The following is a 19,736-nucleotide window of genomic DNA, read 5'->3' on the forward strand; positions in this document are numbered from 1 at the left end:
GCAAGCAAGCAACAGGGACCTACCACACACACAGACACACACACAGTGCTCTCTGAGGTGAAACTGCACATGTTTCTGTCACCCCAGAGCAGACGGACTGGGTTGATGAATGAACAGTAGTGAGTTATGTACAGCTGGGTGTACTGGACAGAGGAGACCGTGTTGCTAATACATTTACATTTAAGTCATTTAGCAGACGCTCTTATCCAGAGTGACTTACAAATTACCCCTCAAAGTGTTTTTTACACCACTTTAAAGTTTTCTCTCCAGAGCTTCTGCTGTGGGGGACCAATTGTATACCCTTCAAGGAGAAAAGCAGAGGAAGGAGTACCAAAGGCTGAGAAAATTGGACCATCTCCAACCCCTTTTTATTCTATGTCTAGTCCTGTGGGAACCACGTGTGAGGAGGACTGAGGGATTGAATGCCAAGCAGCATTCTCTGAAGAAAATCCCAACTCTTATGGGACTTTCACTGCACCCAACTATCGAAATACAATGAGGAGGATCCATTGCTCAGTGTGAGCAAAAGAGCAAGAAAGAGGGGGATATAGAACTCTCCCTCCCACCCACCCATCCACCACCAGCTTCAAACGCCCCTCCTCTCCCCCTTTCCCTCCTTCACCCCCCACCCCCTCCCCTCCCCCCCACAGAGCAGAAAGCGTGAAAAATCTCACTAATGGGTTTATTTGCTGTCAGATCTACGCCGATTTGTCATTCCCTGGGACCATTTCACTTGACACATTTCATAGTTGAGTAAGCCGCTTGGCTTTCTGGCTAGAGCTAGCTGTGCTCCAGCTCCAGCAACACTCTGCTGCCAGGCTCAAAGCTCATCAGGAAGAGAGCAGCAGGCAGCCAAACCAGGAGTTCTTCAGCCCTCATAGTTGTTGCAGTCTTCCAGTTTGTAGTCCAATCATCCTGTTTGGGGTCCTTGCATTTTTGTAATAACTTTATTCTTTCCGATCGTTGGACAGTTTGGACAGAACATTGGGCCAGTTGTCCAAAGAGGCTTCCTCACACGCTTTCAGGGATCTTTGGGTTGATTCAGTTTGTGTTTAAGATGTGGTGTGGGCCACTGGCCATGCTGGCTGCGGTGTTCTGGACCCAGTGTGTCCTGCTGGAAGGGGTGGACGCCAAGAAGGAGAGGAAGAGGCCGAAGGAGACCCCCCCACAGCACACAGAGGCGTACAACGCTACCCTCTCCAACAGCGAAGAGGTTGGCGAGAGCACCAAGGTAATGCTTGATTTGAAACAAAAATGTGATCTCCAATTCACTAGCGGCTGCCTCCAGCCTCTAAGAAGCTTGGGACTATAAGGTTCCATCTGTAAATAGATGATTCTGAGATAATTGGCGTTAATGTTCCGAACCCTCATTGGTTTGAATGGTGTCAGCAATTTTTATCTATAATTTTTTTTTTTACTTAACAACATGAATTGGGTTTTTTAGAGTACTATATAGGTAGAGAACATTGAACAGAACAAGGCTATATCAATAACTACATTTTGATAAAAATGCAGATAGAACCTTGTAGTCCCAAGCTCTCTCTGCTCTGTAGACCTGCTGGTGTATTTCAAACCTTATGTCTGAAATGTGTATATTTACTCTGATCATACAAGTGCTGAACATCAGAAGAATGATTATGATTAGTATTTGGAATATGTTATTAACTTTATCGGTGGTATTTGATTGTGTCTTTTGATTTTTATTACCTGATCTGATAATTATCAAAGTACAAATCAAATAGAAAATACAATTGCAGTAGTGCTACCAAAATTAAAACAACATAAAATAAAATAAAATGTTATTGGTCACATACACATATTTAGCAGATGTTATTGCGGGTGAAGCGAAATGCTTGTGTTCCTTGTGCTATATCATCGGATTGAATTCTCTTAACCTTGGAATCTATTCTGAGGCAAATACCTGAGCTGGAATGTCTTCTCCTCAGTTTAACGAGTGATAATTAACTTGTTAAATTATGTACTGCAATGGCTGGTTGTGGCAGATGACATGCTCCAACAGCTTTATTTGGACTTGATTCATGTATAATTGGACTTGATTCAGGCTTTATGAATGTATAATCCATGTCAAATCAAATCAAAGTGTATTTGTTGCATACACAGATTAGCAGATGTTAAAGCAGGTGCAGCGAAATGCTTATGTTTCTAGCTCCAGCAGTGCAGTAAATGTCTAACAGTACAATACCCCCCACACACACACACACACAAAAGAAGAAGAAACAAGAAATGAAGAAATATCAGAATGAGCAATGTCGGAGTCCTGAATATAAATACGTGGTGTGTATAGACCGTATGGACAGTATACTGCATAAGTAGGAAAATGTATGTACAGCAGTAGTTATATATATATATATATATATATATAGGATGAGCTATGTGGAGATTACTGTATGCACATATAAAGTGAGTAATCAATTAGCTTAATTTCTCTGAGATCAAATTACATTTCAACAAAATAATGTTGCAGGAATGCTAATCTTATATGTTTCTAACTACAGAAACAATTTCAGAACAATTAACATTATGTAAACATTATTAAAGTGACCAGTGTTCAATGACTCTAAGGTGCAGTCTCTAAGGTGCAGTCTCTAAGGTGCAGTCTCTAAGGTGCAGGGTAGAGTACCAAAGTGGTCTATAGAGTGTTCTATAGAGAGAATGAGTGTAGTGATGTGGGCAATAGCCAGCATAGAAGAGGTGTGCCCTACTGGGTCAAGCCTGAGAAAGTGAGTTGTGTCTGAAATGTGTGAAACTCTAAATGGATGACTTCCTGAAGAATGTGTGGTATGTGGACATTTAAAGGCTGATCAATGCATCAATTAGTCCTCACTATTGGGGGCTAGCACCAATTTTCCAGCTTATCAGTTTTAAGGACTGTTTATTGACAAATCAGCACTCAAGAGGGTTTGGATCATCATGAATTAGGGATAAGAAGATGTGACAGTGTAGGCTACATTCTTTAAATGTGTAGCCAAAGTATTTATTTAAATATCAAATATGGACAGTAATTTGGTAGTTTGAAAGGCTTAATGATTTGGCAAACAGATAGAAAGTAGATTTTTATACCAAAGTATAATATATAAATAGCTTTGAAATAAACTGAAAAAAATTGAAAAAAAATTGTTTCCATGTCCAAAAACAGCATTTGACCTTTCACATTCTTATTTATTGGTTTATTGCTGGTATTGCATATTTCCAGGGGTTTCGAATTAGGTATTTGTTTTGCTTTTAGCCCACCCATTGTGTTTGCATTCTCAAATAACCCTTGCTGCCCCATCCACTCAATACCAGCCCTCCCTCCCTGTCCGAGATCTACCAGGTTGCCTCTGCTCTGTTTTATTTGCCATAGAGTGAGGTCTTGTTTCTGTATTCTCAAGACGAAGAAGAAGAACATATTATTCAGCCCTAGCCTGTCCCATTGTGGTCTGGCTGTGTTTATTTGACTTGGTTTGCCCTGTAAAAGCAGAAGGCTATGAAGGATGACCTTGTGTCAACCCCCAGGCTGCTGAAAACTGAGGACTACTGCACCCCACTGGGATGTATCTGTTCTGTTCTCTCTCCCATCTATCCCACCGAGCCCAGGGTGTCTCTGTCTCCAAAGCCCCCCTCCGTCCCTTCCATCTCCCCCATGGTCCAGCAACAGGCCACAGGCAGACTGCCATGATGTAATTCCTGGGAAAGATAGGTGGGCAGATATTTAAAGAGCTTTGGCAATGCTGTTCCCAGCCCATTGATTCTGTCATTCACAGGGCCAGTCTGACTCCGCTGTGTCTGGGACATCCGATAGGGGCGGTGCGGCCCTGGAAAACTGGGGCAGCGTGCCGTGTAAGCCCCTCACAAAGCCCCATAGAAAGGGTTCTGAAAGAGGACACCTCGACAAGGATTAGCCCCCTGTGCCCCCCCACTTACATTCTTTTCATCTTGTCTCCCACAATCTGAGGGTAATGACATAATCACTCCTAAGACCCTGTGTTATGCCAGATAGTGTCTCGGCCAAATACTGTCACCTTTAGTTGAGGACCCTGGGGTTTAGACTTTACATCTAAGGTTAAAGAGTGGAGATGTTCAAGGTTGGACAATGCAACAAGACTAATTTTATGCTACGGAACTTGAGCACGTCTTATTGTGCATTTTGTACGTACAATGCATCAGCAAAATGGAATGCTATATCATCCGGAGTTCACTGAAAATGTGTCCAGTAAAAAACAAAAAATATCTACTATGCCAGCTGCAAGCGGTGCTTCCTTTAATTTAATTTAATGCAAAGTTATTATGGTTTGTTCAAGTTTCACTTCATCCTCACATCTGTACCTGTAATGTCTTGGAGAAAACAACCTGCTTATTAGAGTTACATTATGATGGCAGGAGAACACCATCTTGTATCTTCAAACAAGCCAAACCTTTTATACATTTGCATGTTTTTCTTTTCGCTCATGCAGTGGAAAGTCTTCTTATGATGGCATTCATTTTGCATCTGGCCCAACCCCAGCGAGAGCTGTTGGCAGGGTGCAGCAGACCACATTCCATCAGAGATTTTCCATTTGAAATTGATCACAGTTGAGGTGTTGAGTGTTGCACTGAGTGAAATCTGGTGAGATGATACCAAACAGTAACTTTTTGCATCAAAATAACATTATGTGTGCTAAAATCGCTGAACAGCACTAGACACGTTTTTCTTCTACCCTTCTTAATAGCATAGATGGGTCATCATCCACGATCCAATCTATCATGATTTCACTGACTAGCACAATAAATACAGTGTGAGGGCAGAACTACGGAAACAATATATCAATTTGCCACTTATTTCACTCCAAAGTGCAGTGAAATCTGTCAGTATGGAGCAGCAAAGGGCTCAGTCAGTCATGGAAGTAATGGAGGCAGTGAAGTCAAACATCACGCCTAGCGTGTTGAGTAATGGCTAAGCAGTGCCCTGGGGGAGACTTGAGTTTCCCCTCTCTCATCCCAACACCATGCTTAATGAAGGAGTGTGTGGGACCGTTTGGATCGCCCCACACACAGGGGACCGGACCCATCCCACAGGAAACACTAGGCCCACACACACACACACACACAGACATAGGCTGTACACACACACACACACACACACACACACACACACACACACACACACAAGATTGGGAACAGAGTGGGAACTGTAAATCGAGTGGGAACAAGGATACACTTACTGTGTGAGGATGAGGCCTATTTTATGGGATGTTTTGTTTTATTACACGTCTTAATGACCCTTGCTTACTTAACGCATTACACAATCGATTTAAGTACTCATTGAAATCCTGACAGACAGCGACAATACTAATAAACAGCCTTTTGTCATTACATATGAAATCTACAAGTAAAATAAACTGCTAGGATGATATTCCCCTTGCGCTCCGGTTTGGGTGCCAGAAATACAACATTTCTGTTTTTACATATCAGAGAGGTTCTGTTTGATTTGGATTTCCTGTTAGAAATCCCTTGATCTCGCCTGCTACATTTTATGTGCTGGTCATGTTCCCCTACATCAGATTCACATTGGACTCTTGAAAGAAAGCAACTTGATTTCACCGCAACATACCAGAGCTTTTGAGTATATTCTCTCCCATGTAAAGAATTGTCTGGGGTAGAGTGCATTGCATTAATCATAGACAGATGATGATTTGTGCACCTAGTCCAAATTATTGTTAAAATCTTGGCAATCCTTGAATAATTTTTTAGAACCTTTGTTGTGATAATACGTCAATCCTATAGACATTTAATAGGCGTTGAAGCCAGGGAGAATTTTGCATGTGTTCTCACATTCTAATTTTGCGCTTTTCTACTTACAACTGGTTTTTAGTACCTCATCAAGTAAGTGAGCACAAGGACAGTGCTTAGACCAAACAGAAATGAGCACTGCACTTATGTGGCAGAGTGGAACCACAAATGAGTGCATAAAGAGAAAATCTATCTACCTGGGGCATAACTCAGACCTGGGTTCAAATACTATTTGAAATCTTTCAAATACTTGTAGTGTTTGCTTTAGCCTGTCTGAAGTGCCTGGTGGGCAGGGTTTGCATAGTTGGGACTCTATTGGTTCTATTGCAATAGGCAAGCTCAATCAAGGACAGGTCAAGTATTTTCAGAGCTTTGTGTTTCCTGTCTGTAAATGAAAAATTTATTAATATTAATTATTTGAAATTATATCAAATAACATTTGAATCCATGTCTGGCTTGTAGCTCAGTTTTCAGCTTGATGTGGCCAGAGTCATTTTTAACGGCTTCTCTTACCTACCACAGATACCTGTGGAAAGAGCCACTGGAGCAATGTGAAGACTATAATTTGTACACAAAGCAGGTGTGACAGCAATCAGACTCTCTTCAGCTTTTTGACTCTTTATGTTGAGAGCAAAGCACGATTATTATTCCCTAGGAGATTTTATAAATACATTTGATTGTTTTAGTAGCTCTCTTACAGTGCATTTTGAAAGTATTCAGACCCCTTGACTTTTCCCACATTTGTTACGTTACAGCCTTATTCTAAAATGGATAAAATTATTTTTCTTCCTCATCAATCTACACACAATACCCCATAATGACAAAGCAAAAACAGGTTTTTAGACATTTTAGCAAATGTATAAAAACTGAAATATGACATTTCAATAAGTATTCAGACCCTTTACTCAGTACTTTGTTGAAGCACCTTTGGCAGCGATTACAGCCTTGAGTCTTCTTGGGTATGATGCTACAAGCTTGGCACACCTGTATTTGGGGAGTTTCTCCCATTCTTCTCTGCAGATCCTCTCAAGCTCTGTCAGGTTGGATGGGGAGCGTTGCTGCACAGCTATTTTCAGGTCTCTCCAGAGTTGTTCGATCGGGTTCAAGTCCGGGCTTTGGCTGGACAACTCAAGGACATTAGAGACTTGTCCCGAAGCCACTCCTGCGTTGTCTTGGCTGTGTGCTTAGGGTCGTTGTCCTGTTGGAAAGGGAACCTTCGCCCCAGTCTGAGGTCCTGAGCGCTCTGGAGCAGGTTTTCATCAAGAATCTCTCTGTACTTTGGTCCGTTCATATTTCCCTCGATCCTGACTAGTCTCCCAGTCCCTGCCGCTGAAAAACATCACCACAGCATGATGCTGCCACCACCATGCTTCACCATAGGGGACCTTCAATGCTGCAGAAATGTTTTGGTACCCATCCCCAGATCTGTGCCTTGAAACAATCCTGTCTTGGAGCTCTACGGACAATTCCTTCGGCCTCATAGTTTGGTTTTTGCTCTGACATGCACTGTCAACTGTGGGACCTTATATAGACAGGTGTGTGCCTTTCCAAATCATATCCAATCAATTGAATTTACCACAGGTGGACTCCAATCAAGATGTAGAAACATCTCAAGGATGATAAATGGAACCAGGATGCACCTGAGCTCAATTTCAAGTCCCATAGCAAAGGGTCTGAATACTTATGTAAATAAGGTATTTCTGTTTTCTATTTTTAATAAATGTACAAACATTTCTAAAAACCTGTTTCGCTTTGTCATTTTGAGGTTTTGTGTGTAGATTGATGAGGAAAATTTTTAATTTTATCAATTTTAAAATAAGGCTGTAACGTAACAAAATGTGGAAAAAGTCAAAGGGTCTGAATATTTTCTGAATGCACTGTACACTGGAAAGGAATGCACATTCAATGTATGCATAAATATATATGGCATGTTGACACTGTAGCAGTTGTTTTGTGGAAACAAGGGAACGATAACATGAAGGCTACGCAATAGGAATATGTATACGTGCAGCATACCAACACATAATGTGATTTGAAACTTGCTTGATCGTTTTCAGTCGTATCATTTTATAATTTGGTAGCACCCTAGAGATTAAAGTGGACTGTATGTTTCATGTGGTTTATATGCATAGGTCTACGCTTTGCTCATATCATCAACAACTTGTGTGTGACATATCTACAAAGTGAAAGTGCAGGGTGTGTGAAGTATTTACCAGTTGCGCCGGTTGCATGTCTAACCATATTTAACATTGTGTTGGTAAAATCTGTGAGTTGCATCCGGGTAGGACCGGGATGGATGGGATGCTCATTAGGGGGGAACGGGGGTGGATGCATGACAGTGGGGAAGCACGCAGGTTCTCCCTAGCCTAGCCCTAGTTGCAGCTTGAGAATCCCTGCCTCCCTGGATGGGATAGGCCCTAGCTGCATTAGCCTCCTACATCCACAATAGCATCTGCTAAACACGTGTATGTGACAAATTCAATTTGATTTGATGTCTGCATAGGGACTACACCGATTTAAAAACAAGGGATTATTGACTCTTCTCCATCATCCTGTCCCACGTCAAACTATATTGGTACTGCTACCTGTTCACACAACATGCTAGCAACATTAGCAATAATCTTACAAGCTTATTTTTCAGAGTGACTGGTGCACCCTGCTCTCACTGTTTGGGGAGTAAGCCCTGCAGTTAACGTTACAAGATATTCTTTGTGTGTTGCAGGTATTTTTACTATACTAGTTGGTGCATGTCAAACAATATAATATGGATAGTTAATAAGGATAAGGACATGTAAATGAAAATAAGCTAAGAGTTATGGGCTATACCGGTATGCCTACAGAAGAGCCGGCAATGGTCCTTAGTCAAAAGGTTTCAGACGCTGCCTGCTATGTGGAGTGCTGTTCAAGATGAGAATCTATTGCAGCCCCAGAGACAAGTTTTAACAGTTGTGGTTGTGGCTGCATCCCAAATGGCACCCTATTCCCTACATAGTGCACTACTTGCCATTTTTGATGGAATGTTGCCTTCCCCAGGGAATATTTCCTTCCCTTTATTGCAGCAAATAAATTCTACCTCATTTCAACAAACAAACTCTATCACAAACGTAGGGATTATTCATCACGCCTCAAACAACTGTTTCCTGAATCATCATAATGATGATGTTTAATTGTCACATAAACTGGATAAGCGCAGTGAAATGTGTTGTTTTACAGGGTCAGCCATAGTAGTACGATGTCCCTGAAGCAAATTAGGGTTAAGTGCCTTGCTCAAGGGCTCATCGACAGATTGTTCACCTTGTCGGTTCGGGTATTCAAACCTGTACCGTTCAGTTACTGGCCCAACACTCTAACAGCTAGGCTACCTGCCACCCTGGACATGGACACAATGAAGTTATAATTCAACTGCTACATAATGGAATGATTGTTGTAAAACTCAAATTCCATAACACATGCGTAACGACAGTTTACTACACAGGTAGTACATCTCTGCAAGCTTACATGTAATGTACATTGTATTGTAGATGCACGTCCAAACTAAAAACGGTGACGTTTTTTCATACTGTCATTGTGGTTACATATTTGTAAGCAAAGTTAATAGCCTTAAAAGGATCGAGGCCTGTAGCAATAGCCATCACCATCTCAGTATGAATAGGGCCCCCACCGATGAGACAAACTGACAGTGTTTGATGTTCTGAGGAGTACCTTCAGTTTAACACCTTAAGAATGTCTAACACATTTTTCAAAATTGCCACTAGAGTGGTGTGATCTCACAGCTGTTGAAAGACACAGCCATTGGATGGCACTCAAACAACAACTGGGATCAAAGGGAAGAACAGACTGATACCTGTATCTATCCTCTGCTCACTTTGTTCATGTGCTGTACGTGCTGATATAAAGGTATGTGAGTGAGAACATCGTTTACTTTGCGTCACACTCAATAGGAACTAGATTCAACATAACTGACACTTTCTCTATTTTGTCATGCTATGATTTTCATTTCTCTGTGTAAAGACTCAGTCCTTCATCTGGGGCATATTCAGTTTCACTGAGGTACAATGAATCATAATTTATTGGCAAGCTGTGGGAAGCACCACCACCTATCATCACTATTGTATGTCATGGTAGCAAAAATATGATGCCCTCCTGTGTGAAGCAGTGTGAAGAACGATCAATGAAAGTGAGAATAAAAGACTTGAGCAGACGTAAAAAATTCAGATCTTACAATCCTCATGAGGTATTGTCCCCTGTAGAGCATGGTGCTTGCAACGCCAGGGTTGTGGGTTCATTTCCCACGGGGGGCCAGTATGAAAAATGTATGCACTCACTAACTGTAAGTCGCTCTGGATAAGAGCATCTGCTAAATTACTAAAGTAAAAATGTATTGCTTTATTGCTACGCTACTGTAGCAACTCTCATGATATTTTGAGTTACACACTGCATAAAAGTGTCAAAAAAAGTTGTAACAGTGATTTGCGCAATCTTGTTTTTTAGTTTGAATAACAGTAATAATTATCTTGGTTACAGCTGGGCCGACTTCCTAAAATTGAGAAAATCCTTTAGGGCACGGTTTTAATCGTTTAATTACAATGGCGTGTGCTAACAACACAAGACGATAACAAGCAGAGCGAGAGGGCTGCTTTCCTGGCAGTGCTATGCTGACTTTTTTATTATCACACAGGGAATAGTTAAGATATATAATTATAAGTTGCATGTGTGGGCTAACTTGAGTTGGTCTGAAAAAACAACATATGATGATCTACGTATGACATCAATATGAAAGGAGAGGTGCAGAAGAGGTGCAGTTCTTTTGAGTCCTTAGAGATTAGCAGTCAAGCATAGCGTTAAGCTCCTTGTTTTGTGCCTTACTCTGTTGTCAATGTTCAGCGTGCATCACTTCAATCAAACAGAGTCGTCAGAGAGGCTCCTCAGTGGTGATCGTCAGTGTTTAAATCAACACACTCATCATTAAACTGGTAAAAGTGTAGCTTATGGAATAGTTATTTCAGATATATATATATAGATTTTTTTTACACCATCTCAAATTCAAAAGATTTTTTATGTGCTCTTGTAAGGTTTGTGTGAAAGTGAGAGATATAAAGAGAGAAATTCTATGCGACATGAACGGTAGAAAGAAAGAAAAAGGTTCAGTATAATTAACTGGCTGTGTTGCAGTGTTGTGGAAAATATGTAGCAGATTATGCAGTAACAGTATTTTTGGCTTGACAAAATCTGTCTGCCTTTTATCTGTCTCCAGGCTTCAAAAGCACAACAAAAACCCACAGACATCCGACATGCAGGAGGCGCTGTGTTACTTAACTTGTTTATTTTGTCTGCTGTCACAAGAGAAGAGAAACGGGAGAAGACAGAGAAAAAACCCACAAACACAAAATATGAAACCTTTTTTATTCTAGCATATTGAAGACAAGACAAACAATGGGTTACTTTGTTGCTGTTGAATATAACGAGAGGCGAGTCTCTCTTTCTGTGAAGAAAAGGCGGCATGTTAGTTTTGCAGATAAGTGATCCGTGTCCTCCTGCCAAACCTAAACAAATTCCATTTCAGACAGCTCACCTCCATGGCTCGTCCTAATCTCCTCTTCTATCTCCACCACAGTCACTTGACGTTTGGAGAGGAGGAAGGAGGGCTTTGCTTGGGGAGGATTCAAGGCATTTGTGGTTATTGGAATTCACACAGCATCACGTTTCACCCAAATGAAACTACACTAGCCAGGGTGGGCTAGGGTTAGAATGATTGGGTGGCAGAGGCCTTTCATTTTGATAAAGGTAATATGTGAGGATGTTTTTTTTCTCAGCAAAAGGATGACATCATCACACATCCAGAAACCCTGCATATCAAACAAAGGTCTACAATTATTATGAGGGAGTTTTCACTTAGAAATGGTAAAAGTCCATGAACTTTACTGGCAAGTCAATTTCAACAGCCATTGTTGACTTTTATGGCATGCCACCATATTTATTATCATATTCAATATGGTCATTACACTCCTGATATACTGTAAGTATGTTTGTAGGTATAGGTGAAAGTGTTGTTGGGTGTTTATAAATGTTGTTGTAGACTAATTGGGCACTAAAATAGCCCATGGATAGAGACATTTTACATGGAGTCCTGAATGCACAGTATGATCATGGAAATGTCCATGTGTTGAAAAAAATCCCTTGAGACGTCTTGTTTATTTTCCTCTGACCCTATTGGGCAAATAATAATTGACGTGGCACCTGAGTGAATTATCTGGAGAGAAAAAATAAGCAAAGAGGGAAAGTCTTGGAGAGAAAAAGTGACTGAACATAGTTGGCAAAGTGAAAGGTACGACACAAAAAGCTTTATTCCCTCTCTCTGGAATGGCAGTAGACCGGCAAGGAGAGACCGGGAGAGAGAAAGAAAGAGAGTTCACTTCATAGTGTAACCTGCCTTGATGTCTGGCACCATTTAATAGTATCTTAAGGCAAGATTTTCCAAATTATGGTTGGTAAGCAGAAAATATGACTCATTGGATTCAGTTACTTAGTTACAATACTTTGCATTGTGTGGTAGTGGGTGAAATGATTCCAGGCTGAAATATCTGATGAATCTTGCAATTAGCACTGCTCTCCTCAAAGAGCATTTGTTATTGAGGAATACGAACACAGTGCAACAGTTTGGGACTAGCTTGATTCTAAGTACATTCTGCCAGCACACTTTATCCCACTTTATTTTACTGGGCACTTGTTTAGTGCTCACTATTAATCAGCCAGGTTAATTTAACTACATCTGGCTCTCCTTGGTGTATCATTGATTCATAGTAGGCCTGTGTTCAAAGCATAATCCTAAATGCCAACTTGGTATTCATTCATTCAACTGTGTTCATTCCAAAATCAGACCTTAAAAGTGGTCTAATATCGGTAGTCCAACCGTGTCCCATGCCATCTTCTGTTAAGATCCAGCTATGCCGTCTATTTGAAGGAAAAATGTCTCATGGGTTTTCTCTCTCATGTATCTTATAGATTCCTGACAACCAGAGAGTGGATCCCCTGGGATCATGGATGGACTTTGTGAAACGACCCGTAGACAACTTCCCTGGGAAGTGCCGCAAACGCAAAAGGCCACTGGTAAATATAACAATGGCTTCAGTAGTGGTTCAAATAAGCTAGCTGATCAAGCGCTGGTCTGTTCATTACATTGGTCACGAAGCATCTAGTACGATACATAAGTAGAATATTGACCGTTTTAATATTGAAACAACTTTCTGTGTCAAATCATGTGTACATTAGATGTATGATGAGCCTATATTATTATGTAATGTGTTATTATTTCCTGGTCTTTGTCAGCCAGGGCCACCAGGTCCTCCTGGTCCTCCAGGCCCCCAGGGGCCTCCTGGATCCCCCGGGGCAGAGGTCACCCAGGAGGTCCTCCTCCAGGAGTTCAAAGAGATGATAAAAGGTAACATCATATAAAGTCATAAAATGTCAGATAAAAGACACAACATGTTATAAAGTCTGATCTGGTCCTTCGCTGAGTATAAAAAGACACGTTGATTCCAAAACATTGGTGATTGATCAACTGCTACTGGTGATGGATCATTGTTTCAGTGAAGGCTGAAGTATTTCATTAGTAACTGACCATCCGAGGTAGATACCGGATCTGAGTGACAGTAAACTCACTACTCTATTGCTGTACTGTAGTACTCAGAGAAAGTTGTTCCTATAGTTCAAAGTCAAGTCCATGTTCTTCTCATCTTTCTAGTTGAGATTCCCATATTCCTTCTGTGTTTTCACCAGAAGCTACAGAGAGGAGAGCTGCTGCAGTGGACAGGCAGACCAGTACCAGTCCTAGTCAGATACCCATGGCCCTCATGGCCCTGGAAGGAATGACCTCTTACAGGAGGATAGAGGAAGCCTTCCACTGTAAACTCATAGGACCTGTGGTTGTCGACAAGAAGACACTGATGGAGCTCCAGAACTTTCAGACGGTACGTTTTGGAGGAACAATTGAGACGTTTGTGGAGAATGTAGAAGTTTGTGAAGTATTTGGTCACCTCCTTGACCGTCTTCTTTATCCTCTTGTCTTACTCAACATTAAGCCCTCTATTTATCTCACCTTCACTTTTCTTTCTTTCTATTTTCTTTCTTTTAACTTTGTTTTCACCGTAGGTTTTAAGTTTTAACCAGCAGTGATTCTGGTTATATCCCCCTGATATATAAGAATGAAGCCAGGAATAATTAGGGATCACCCCTTCCCTAAAGTCTGACAAAGCAATACCATGCTTTGAGTTTAGACTGGCTTCTTAGTCCTTAGTAAAACAATATCTATTTTTGCAATGCTCCACATTACTTTCTGGGTGGTATACAAAAGGCACTCTGTCTGTGACTTGGAATATGGTGCGGAGAGGACAAACATTGGCACTGTTTGAAACGGCATGATGTAGTGGAAGAACTATGCCAAGGGACATTCTGAGGCGGGAGGTTAAGAGTAGACCAATCAAATCAAATGTATTCATCACATAGACAGGTTACAGCAGGTATAAAATAACTAAATCCATCAAAATAACATTTTTTATGAAAATATGTCAAAACCGTGCCAATATATCCTCCAAATACCGGCTTCGAGTGCATTATCACTTTTATACAACGGGTTACCAACAAATCCAAATAATGATTGACATATTTTTATAAAAAACGTTATTTTGATGAATTTATTCATACTATTTCATCCTTCCACAAGATATAGTCCCGACACAAATCTAGGGTTGCTACCCAAGCCGGCTGGTCGTTCGTTCTATCGGTTCGGTTGCCAGAGACGCGACCCAGTCGTTCAGTCTTTTTGTTCTGTATCTATGGACGCGACCCAGTCGTTCATTCTAAATGTTCCATTGCCATACTGACTGGCAACGTTCTTATCCCTTGTTTGCTAGCTAGCCAACTACGGCTAGCTTACGGTCATTTCAAAAAGTGCAGCCAGAATAAAAGCAAAGTAGCTGCATTTGCATTTGTTTAAGCTGTTTTCTATTGACATTTATTTGGATCCATCCATAACAATAAGCTAATGAGGCGCGATTTCGCCTGGCATAGAAAATGTGCTCACTCATCAAGACACTGTTTTTCAGAGGAGCTAGCCAACAACACAGCTAACACAATCACTTCAAACTGAAGCTGGAAAGACTGCAAACTAGCTGCAATTTGTTTCTTTTTACCTTTTTTCAATTGACATTTCTTTGTATATATCCATAAAAATTATGCCAGCTGATTCATGATTTCGACTGGCTGAGAAACGCTGCCTGCCTGCCTGTCTGTCTGTCTCGTCCTGACTCCCCACATGTTCATTACTATGGGACAGCTGGAGATCGAATTTGAATATTGAAACAATGTTGCAAATGTCGGAGAGACAGAAAGCAAGGTTTATACAAATCTCCACTGTTGAAAACAAAAGTTTAGTCTAAAAGAAATGTGAGATAATGTCTAGATGCTTTTTATAGTGGAAATCAAGTTTATAAAGTGCCTGGCTGGGCTGATGAGACAGTGGATTGGGCAGTCAGATGGAACAGAGTAAATAGGCATTTTAACGTCATAGATTTAGCCGGTGGTAACTTGTGGAATAGACACGGGTTGGAATGCGGTTTTAACCCATCAGCATTCAGGATTAGAGCCACCCGTTGTATAAATAGTAATAATGGGCTGTGTTACACTGTATTTACAAAAATAAAGTGGGTAGTGACTTGGTCAGGCAGTGGAATAAATAGCTAGTATTCCAATGTCTGTTGGAAATGTTTGGATTGTTTGCTCGGATGTTCCCTTTGGCAGACATACATATACATTTTGTAGGTCTTCGATTCCCTTTAGCCAGATATCAATTGAGCCCAAATTATCTGTGAGTCATTGTACAACTCCATTCTGCAAGTCACATTGTATTTATCCTTCCAGCCTCCTGCTAAAGGTGCCTTCCTCAGAGGGACAGGAATGGACCAATCCACAGGACGATTCACGGCTCCCGTCACAGGGATCTACCAGCTCTCTGCTAATGTTCATATCGGTAAGGAATGCTTCTCTACCTTAGGGAAACCCAATTATCAGGGAATCATCTTGAGAAATGTATTGATTTGGAAGTTGGATATCAAATATAAAGACAATGCATGAGGGGCATTGAGGCACAATTTATCCAGATATTTTGCTAAAATATTGTACATCTTCAGAGGACTCTGTGACCTTTTCTTTAGAGAGGTGTTTCTTAGCTGGATAATGTATGACCTCAGAGTAACTCTGTTTTCTCCCTGAAGACCACAACGAGGTGAAGAGGAGTAAGAGTCAGCTGAGAGCCAGGGACAATGTGCGAGTGCTGATCTGCATCGAATCCCTGTGCCATCGATATACGTGAGTAGGCCTACCCTCAGTCCCTGTCTATTGATCGTCTACCGTTTATCAACAAATCAGCATGATGAAGTTTGAAAATGCCTCCAATATCTAGTCACCCTATGAAACAAACTCAAATGAGTCCACTCCACACTTTTTCACCTTGGCATAAAGACCATATGGTTCTTATTTGTTACATGGAATGTAGTAAAAACGATCCCTGACAAACAAAGCAATATCATAACGATTATTTTCTTTCCCCCCATAAGAGTTAGCTAATCTTTTATTGTCTGCCAGGTCAGGCTTTCTGTTGTGTTGTTAAGGCTCATTGAATCCATGCCTGATAACCAGTGTTTAATGCCAGTTTTACTTTCGCTAGTGTTTACGAACTGTTAAAGATGGTGTCTATTATACATTGTGTGGAACCAGTTAGGCATTTCCTGTGTTAAAGTGGAACACGTCTTTAAAGGAAATGTCCTCTCACCCCTTCCCCTGGTCCCTGTCGCCTCCAAACTCTTTATAGACTCACCTTTGACACCTGGGACACCATGCTGCTTCCAGCACCACAGGCCAGGGTCGTATTCATTCAGTAAATCGTAGAAAAACATTTAGCTATGAAAAAATTCAAAGCAACATTTCTTATTGGACATTTGGTGCCTATTGAATACGACCCTGAATAGAGAAATGTTATTTTTGGGATGTGTGAAGGATGCAGAGAACGAACGAGAATATTACACACTAGTTTTTAGATACCAGAATATTACACACTTCTTTGTAGATACCAGAATATTACACACTCGTTTGTAGATACCAGAATATTACACACTTCTTTGTAGATACCAGAATATTACACACTCGTTTGTAGATACCAGAATATTACACACTTCTTTGTAGATACCAGAATATTACACACTCGTTTGTAGATACCAGAATATTACACACTTCTTTGTAGATACCAGAATATTACACACTTCTTTGTAGATACCAGAATATTACACACTCGTTTGTAGATACCAGAATATTACACACTCGTTTGTAGATACCAGAATATTACACATTCATTTTTGCCATTTCTGTTTATATAAAGTAAGCAAAAAATGTTTAAACGAACGGTACCCAATATCTCCAGAATATGTAAAGGCCAACAACCTTGCTTCACAATCTGGTATTATAAAAAAAAAGTATAAATAATATTGTTATGATGGTTACCTTACCCCAAAATAGTGGGCTCATTGTTGTAGCTTTTCCACCCCAAAGCCTCCAGCCTGTCTGGCTCTCCCACACATGAAAATGCAGAGAATGTAAAATGAGCCTCATTGCGATGGCAGTTAAGTGAAGACAAACATGATTGATTCACCATAAAAATGCAGCGTTTTCCACTAAACAGGAGCCAGTGGTCTCAGCAGGAGTTGTACAACTAGACTCCACGCCTGTAATATTACTGTCTGCACTGCAGACTTCATTAAAGGGTCACTGTAATGATGATGATGATTCAAGACTCAAAATGAAGCAATTACATGTTTATTTAACGTGTACGAAAACACATTTTGCATGAAATAGCATGCAATTACACTATTTTATTTCAGAAAGTGTTAGGCATGTATAGATAAAGTAAAGTTATTTTTAACAAATGTAAAGATCAGGTAACAAGATTATGATTAATTAACATTTGTTGTCTGTTTTCCTCTTCGTTACAGGTCGTTAGAGATGATTGTTGGATTGGAAAGTAACAGCAAGATCTTCACAGTGTATGTGCAAGGGTTGCTGGAGCTACAGGTAGGCTTACATTTATCAAACTGATCATCACAACGCTTGGCATGAAGATTTTCCAATAGGGTCAAAAAGCCTTTAAGAAGTGTTAACAAATACAATTACTTCTTAACACTATAATGGGTTTTAATATCACTATAGCAAAACAAACAGTCATCATATTATTGTATTTAAAATGTTATTGTATCTCCTCAGGTTGGACAGTACACCTCTATATTTGTGGACAATGGTGCTGGGGCATCCATCACAATACAGAATGGCTCTGACTTCATGGGCATGTTGCTGGGTGTATAGCCTCAAGTCCTGCCCTTGGGGCTGGGGGTATTCCTTCCCTCTTCCCATTGGACACCAGGGCCCTGGCCACGCAAGGCATCTGTCTTACCTGTATCTGACTGGACTACTAACAGATGCTATCTGCCAATCCCCATCCATGGAGGTGAAAGCAAAAGGCATGAGCAGCATTTGCAGCCATTGAACTTCTCTACTTGGCGTATCCTGGAAGAACCGTTTTGAAAGCTTAAGGACTGTGTCTCACCACAGACACCATGAAAGCAAGCACTCATATGGGCCAAGAAAGACACTTGTGCATACCAACAGACAATCCTAATAGACAAGACTTCACATCTTCAAATCACTCAATGAACATTTTGAATTTGAGAAAGAAAAAATGTATCACAGATGTATTTTCAATACAGTAATAGCCTGATAGGAAAAATGCTATAATGAATATCATTCATGAAATGTAAAGGTTTTTATCATCTGATGTCAATCTCTTTATTGGAATGGCAGTAGCTAAGAAAGTACCTAGACTCTGTGAGTGTGTATAAACACTGGATGATGCAAAGATGCTCAGTATGCATTGTATGGGCGCCCCAACTTCTCAGCTAGGGTTGCAAAATTCAGAAACATTTAGGAAAATCCAACAAGGGAATTTTGGGAAAGTTACCGGAATTTTGCAACCCTATTCTCAGCAAAGTGACCTCTACTGTATGTTCAATCTAGGGGGACTGTGTGTGTCTCATGTGGAGTCTACAGCCCACTGAACAAAATAGAAGAAACATTGGCCTCTGTATGGAACCATTTTGTGGGATTCAAACCCAAACTAAGGAATGTGGTTAGAGCATTGAAATGAAATGCAAGTTTGTTGGCCATTCTGTTTTATACCGAGTGCCTTCAGAAAGTATTTATACCCTTTGACTTATTCCACATTTTGTTGTGTTACAGCCTGAATTCAAGACGGATTAAATCAACAACAAAAATCTCACCCATCTACACACAATACCCCATAATGACAAAGTGAAAACATGTTTTTAGAAATGTTTGCTAATTTATTGAAAATTAAATACAGAAATATCTGTCAAGCTCTGTCAATTTGGTTGTTGATCATTGCTAGACAGCCATGTTCAGGTCTTGCCATAGGTTGTCAAGCTGATTTAAGTCAAAACTGTAACTAGGCCACTCAGGAACATTCAATGTCGTCTTGGTAACCAACTCCAGTGTATATTTGGCCTTGTGTTTTAGGTTATTGTCCTGCTGAAAGGTGAATTTATCTCCCAGTGTCTGTTGGAATGCAGACTGGCTCAGGTTTTCCTCTAGGATTTTGACTGTGCTTAGCTCTATTCAGTTAATTTTTATCCTAAAAAACTCCCTAGTCCTTGCCGATGACAAGCATACCCATAACATGATGCAGCCACCACCATGCTTGAAAATATGAAGAGTGGTACTCAGTGATGTGTTGTGTTGGATTTGCCCCAAACATAACGCTTTGAATTCAGGAAATAAAGTTAATTTCTTTGACAATTATTTTGCAGTTTTACTTTAGTGTTTTATTGCAAACAGGATGCATGTTTTGGAAT

At 40.5% G+C, this 19,736-nt stretch overlaps 1 protein-coding gene across 2 annotated transcripts; it reads left to right on the forward strand.

The window, feature by feature from the left end:
- Positions 1-660: 660 nt before the first annotated feature.
- Positions 661-19,119, forward strand: LOC121537420 (adipolin-like). Of its 2 annotated transcripts, none has more exons than XM_041845055.1 (8): positions 661-1,231; positions 12,772-12,876; positions 13,096-13,207; positions 13,546-13,736; positions 15,685-15,793; positions 16,038-16,131; positions 17,808-17,886; positions 18,076-19,119. In XM_041845055.1, the coding sequence occupies exons 1-8, from the start codon at positions 1,058-1,060 to the stop codon at positions 18,172-18,174; spliced, it is 963 nt and encodes a 320-aa protein (XP_041700989.1). In that variant the 5' UTR covers positions 661-1,057; the 3' UTR covers positions 18,175-19,119. The 2 variants fall into 2 exon arrangements, with proteins under 2 accessions (XP_041700989.1, XP_041700990.1); XM_041845056.1 differs by having other exon boundaries at positions 13,549-13,736.
- Positions 19,120-19,736: the final 617 nt, after the last annotated feature.

The sequence above is a fragment of the Coregonus clupeaformis genome, chromosome 24 (genome assembly GCF_020615455.1).
Source record: "Coregonus clupeaformis isolate EN_2021a chromosome 24, ASM2061545v1, whole genome shotgun sequence".
Classification (NCBI taxonomy): Eukaryota; Metazoa; Chordata; class Actinopteri; order Salmoniformes; family Salmonidae; genus Coregonus; species Coregonus clupeaformis.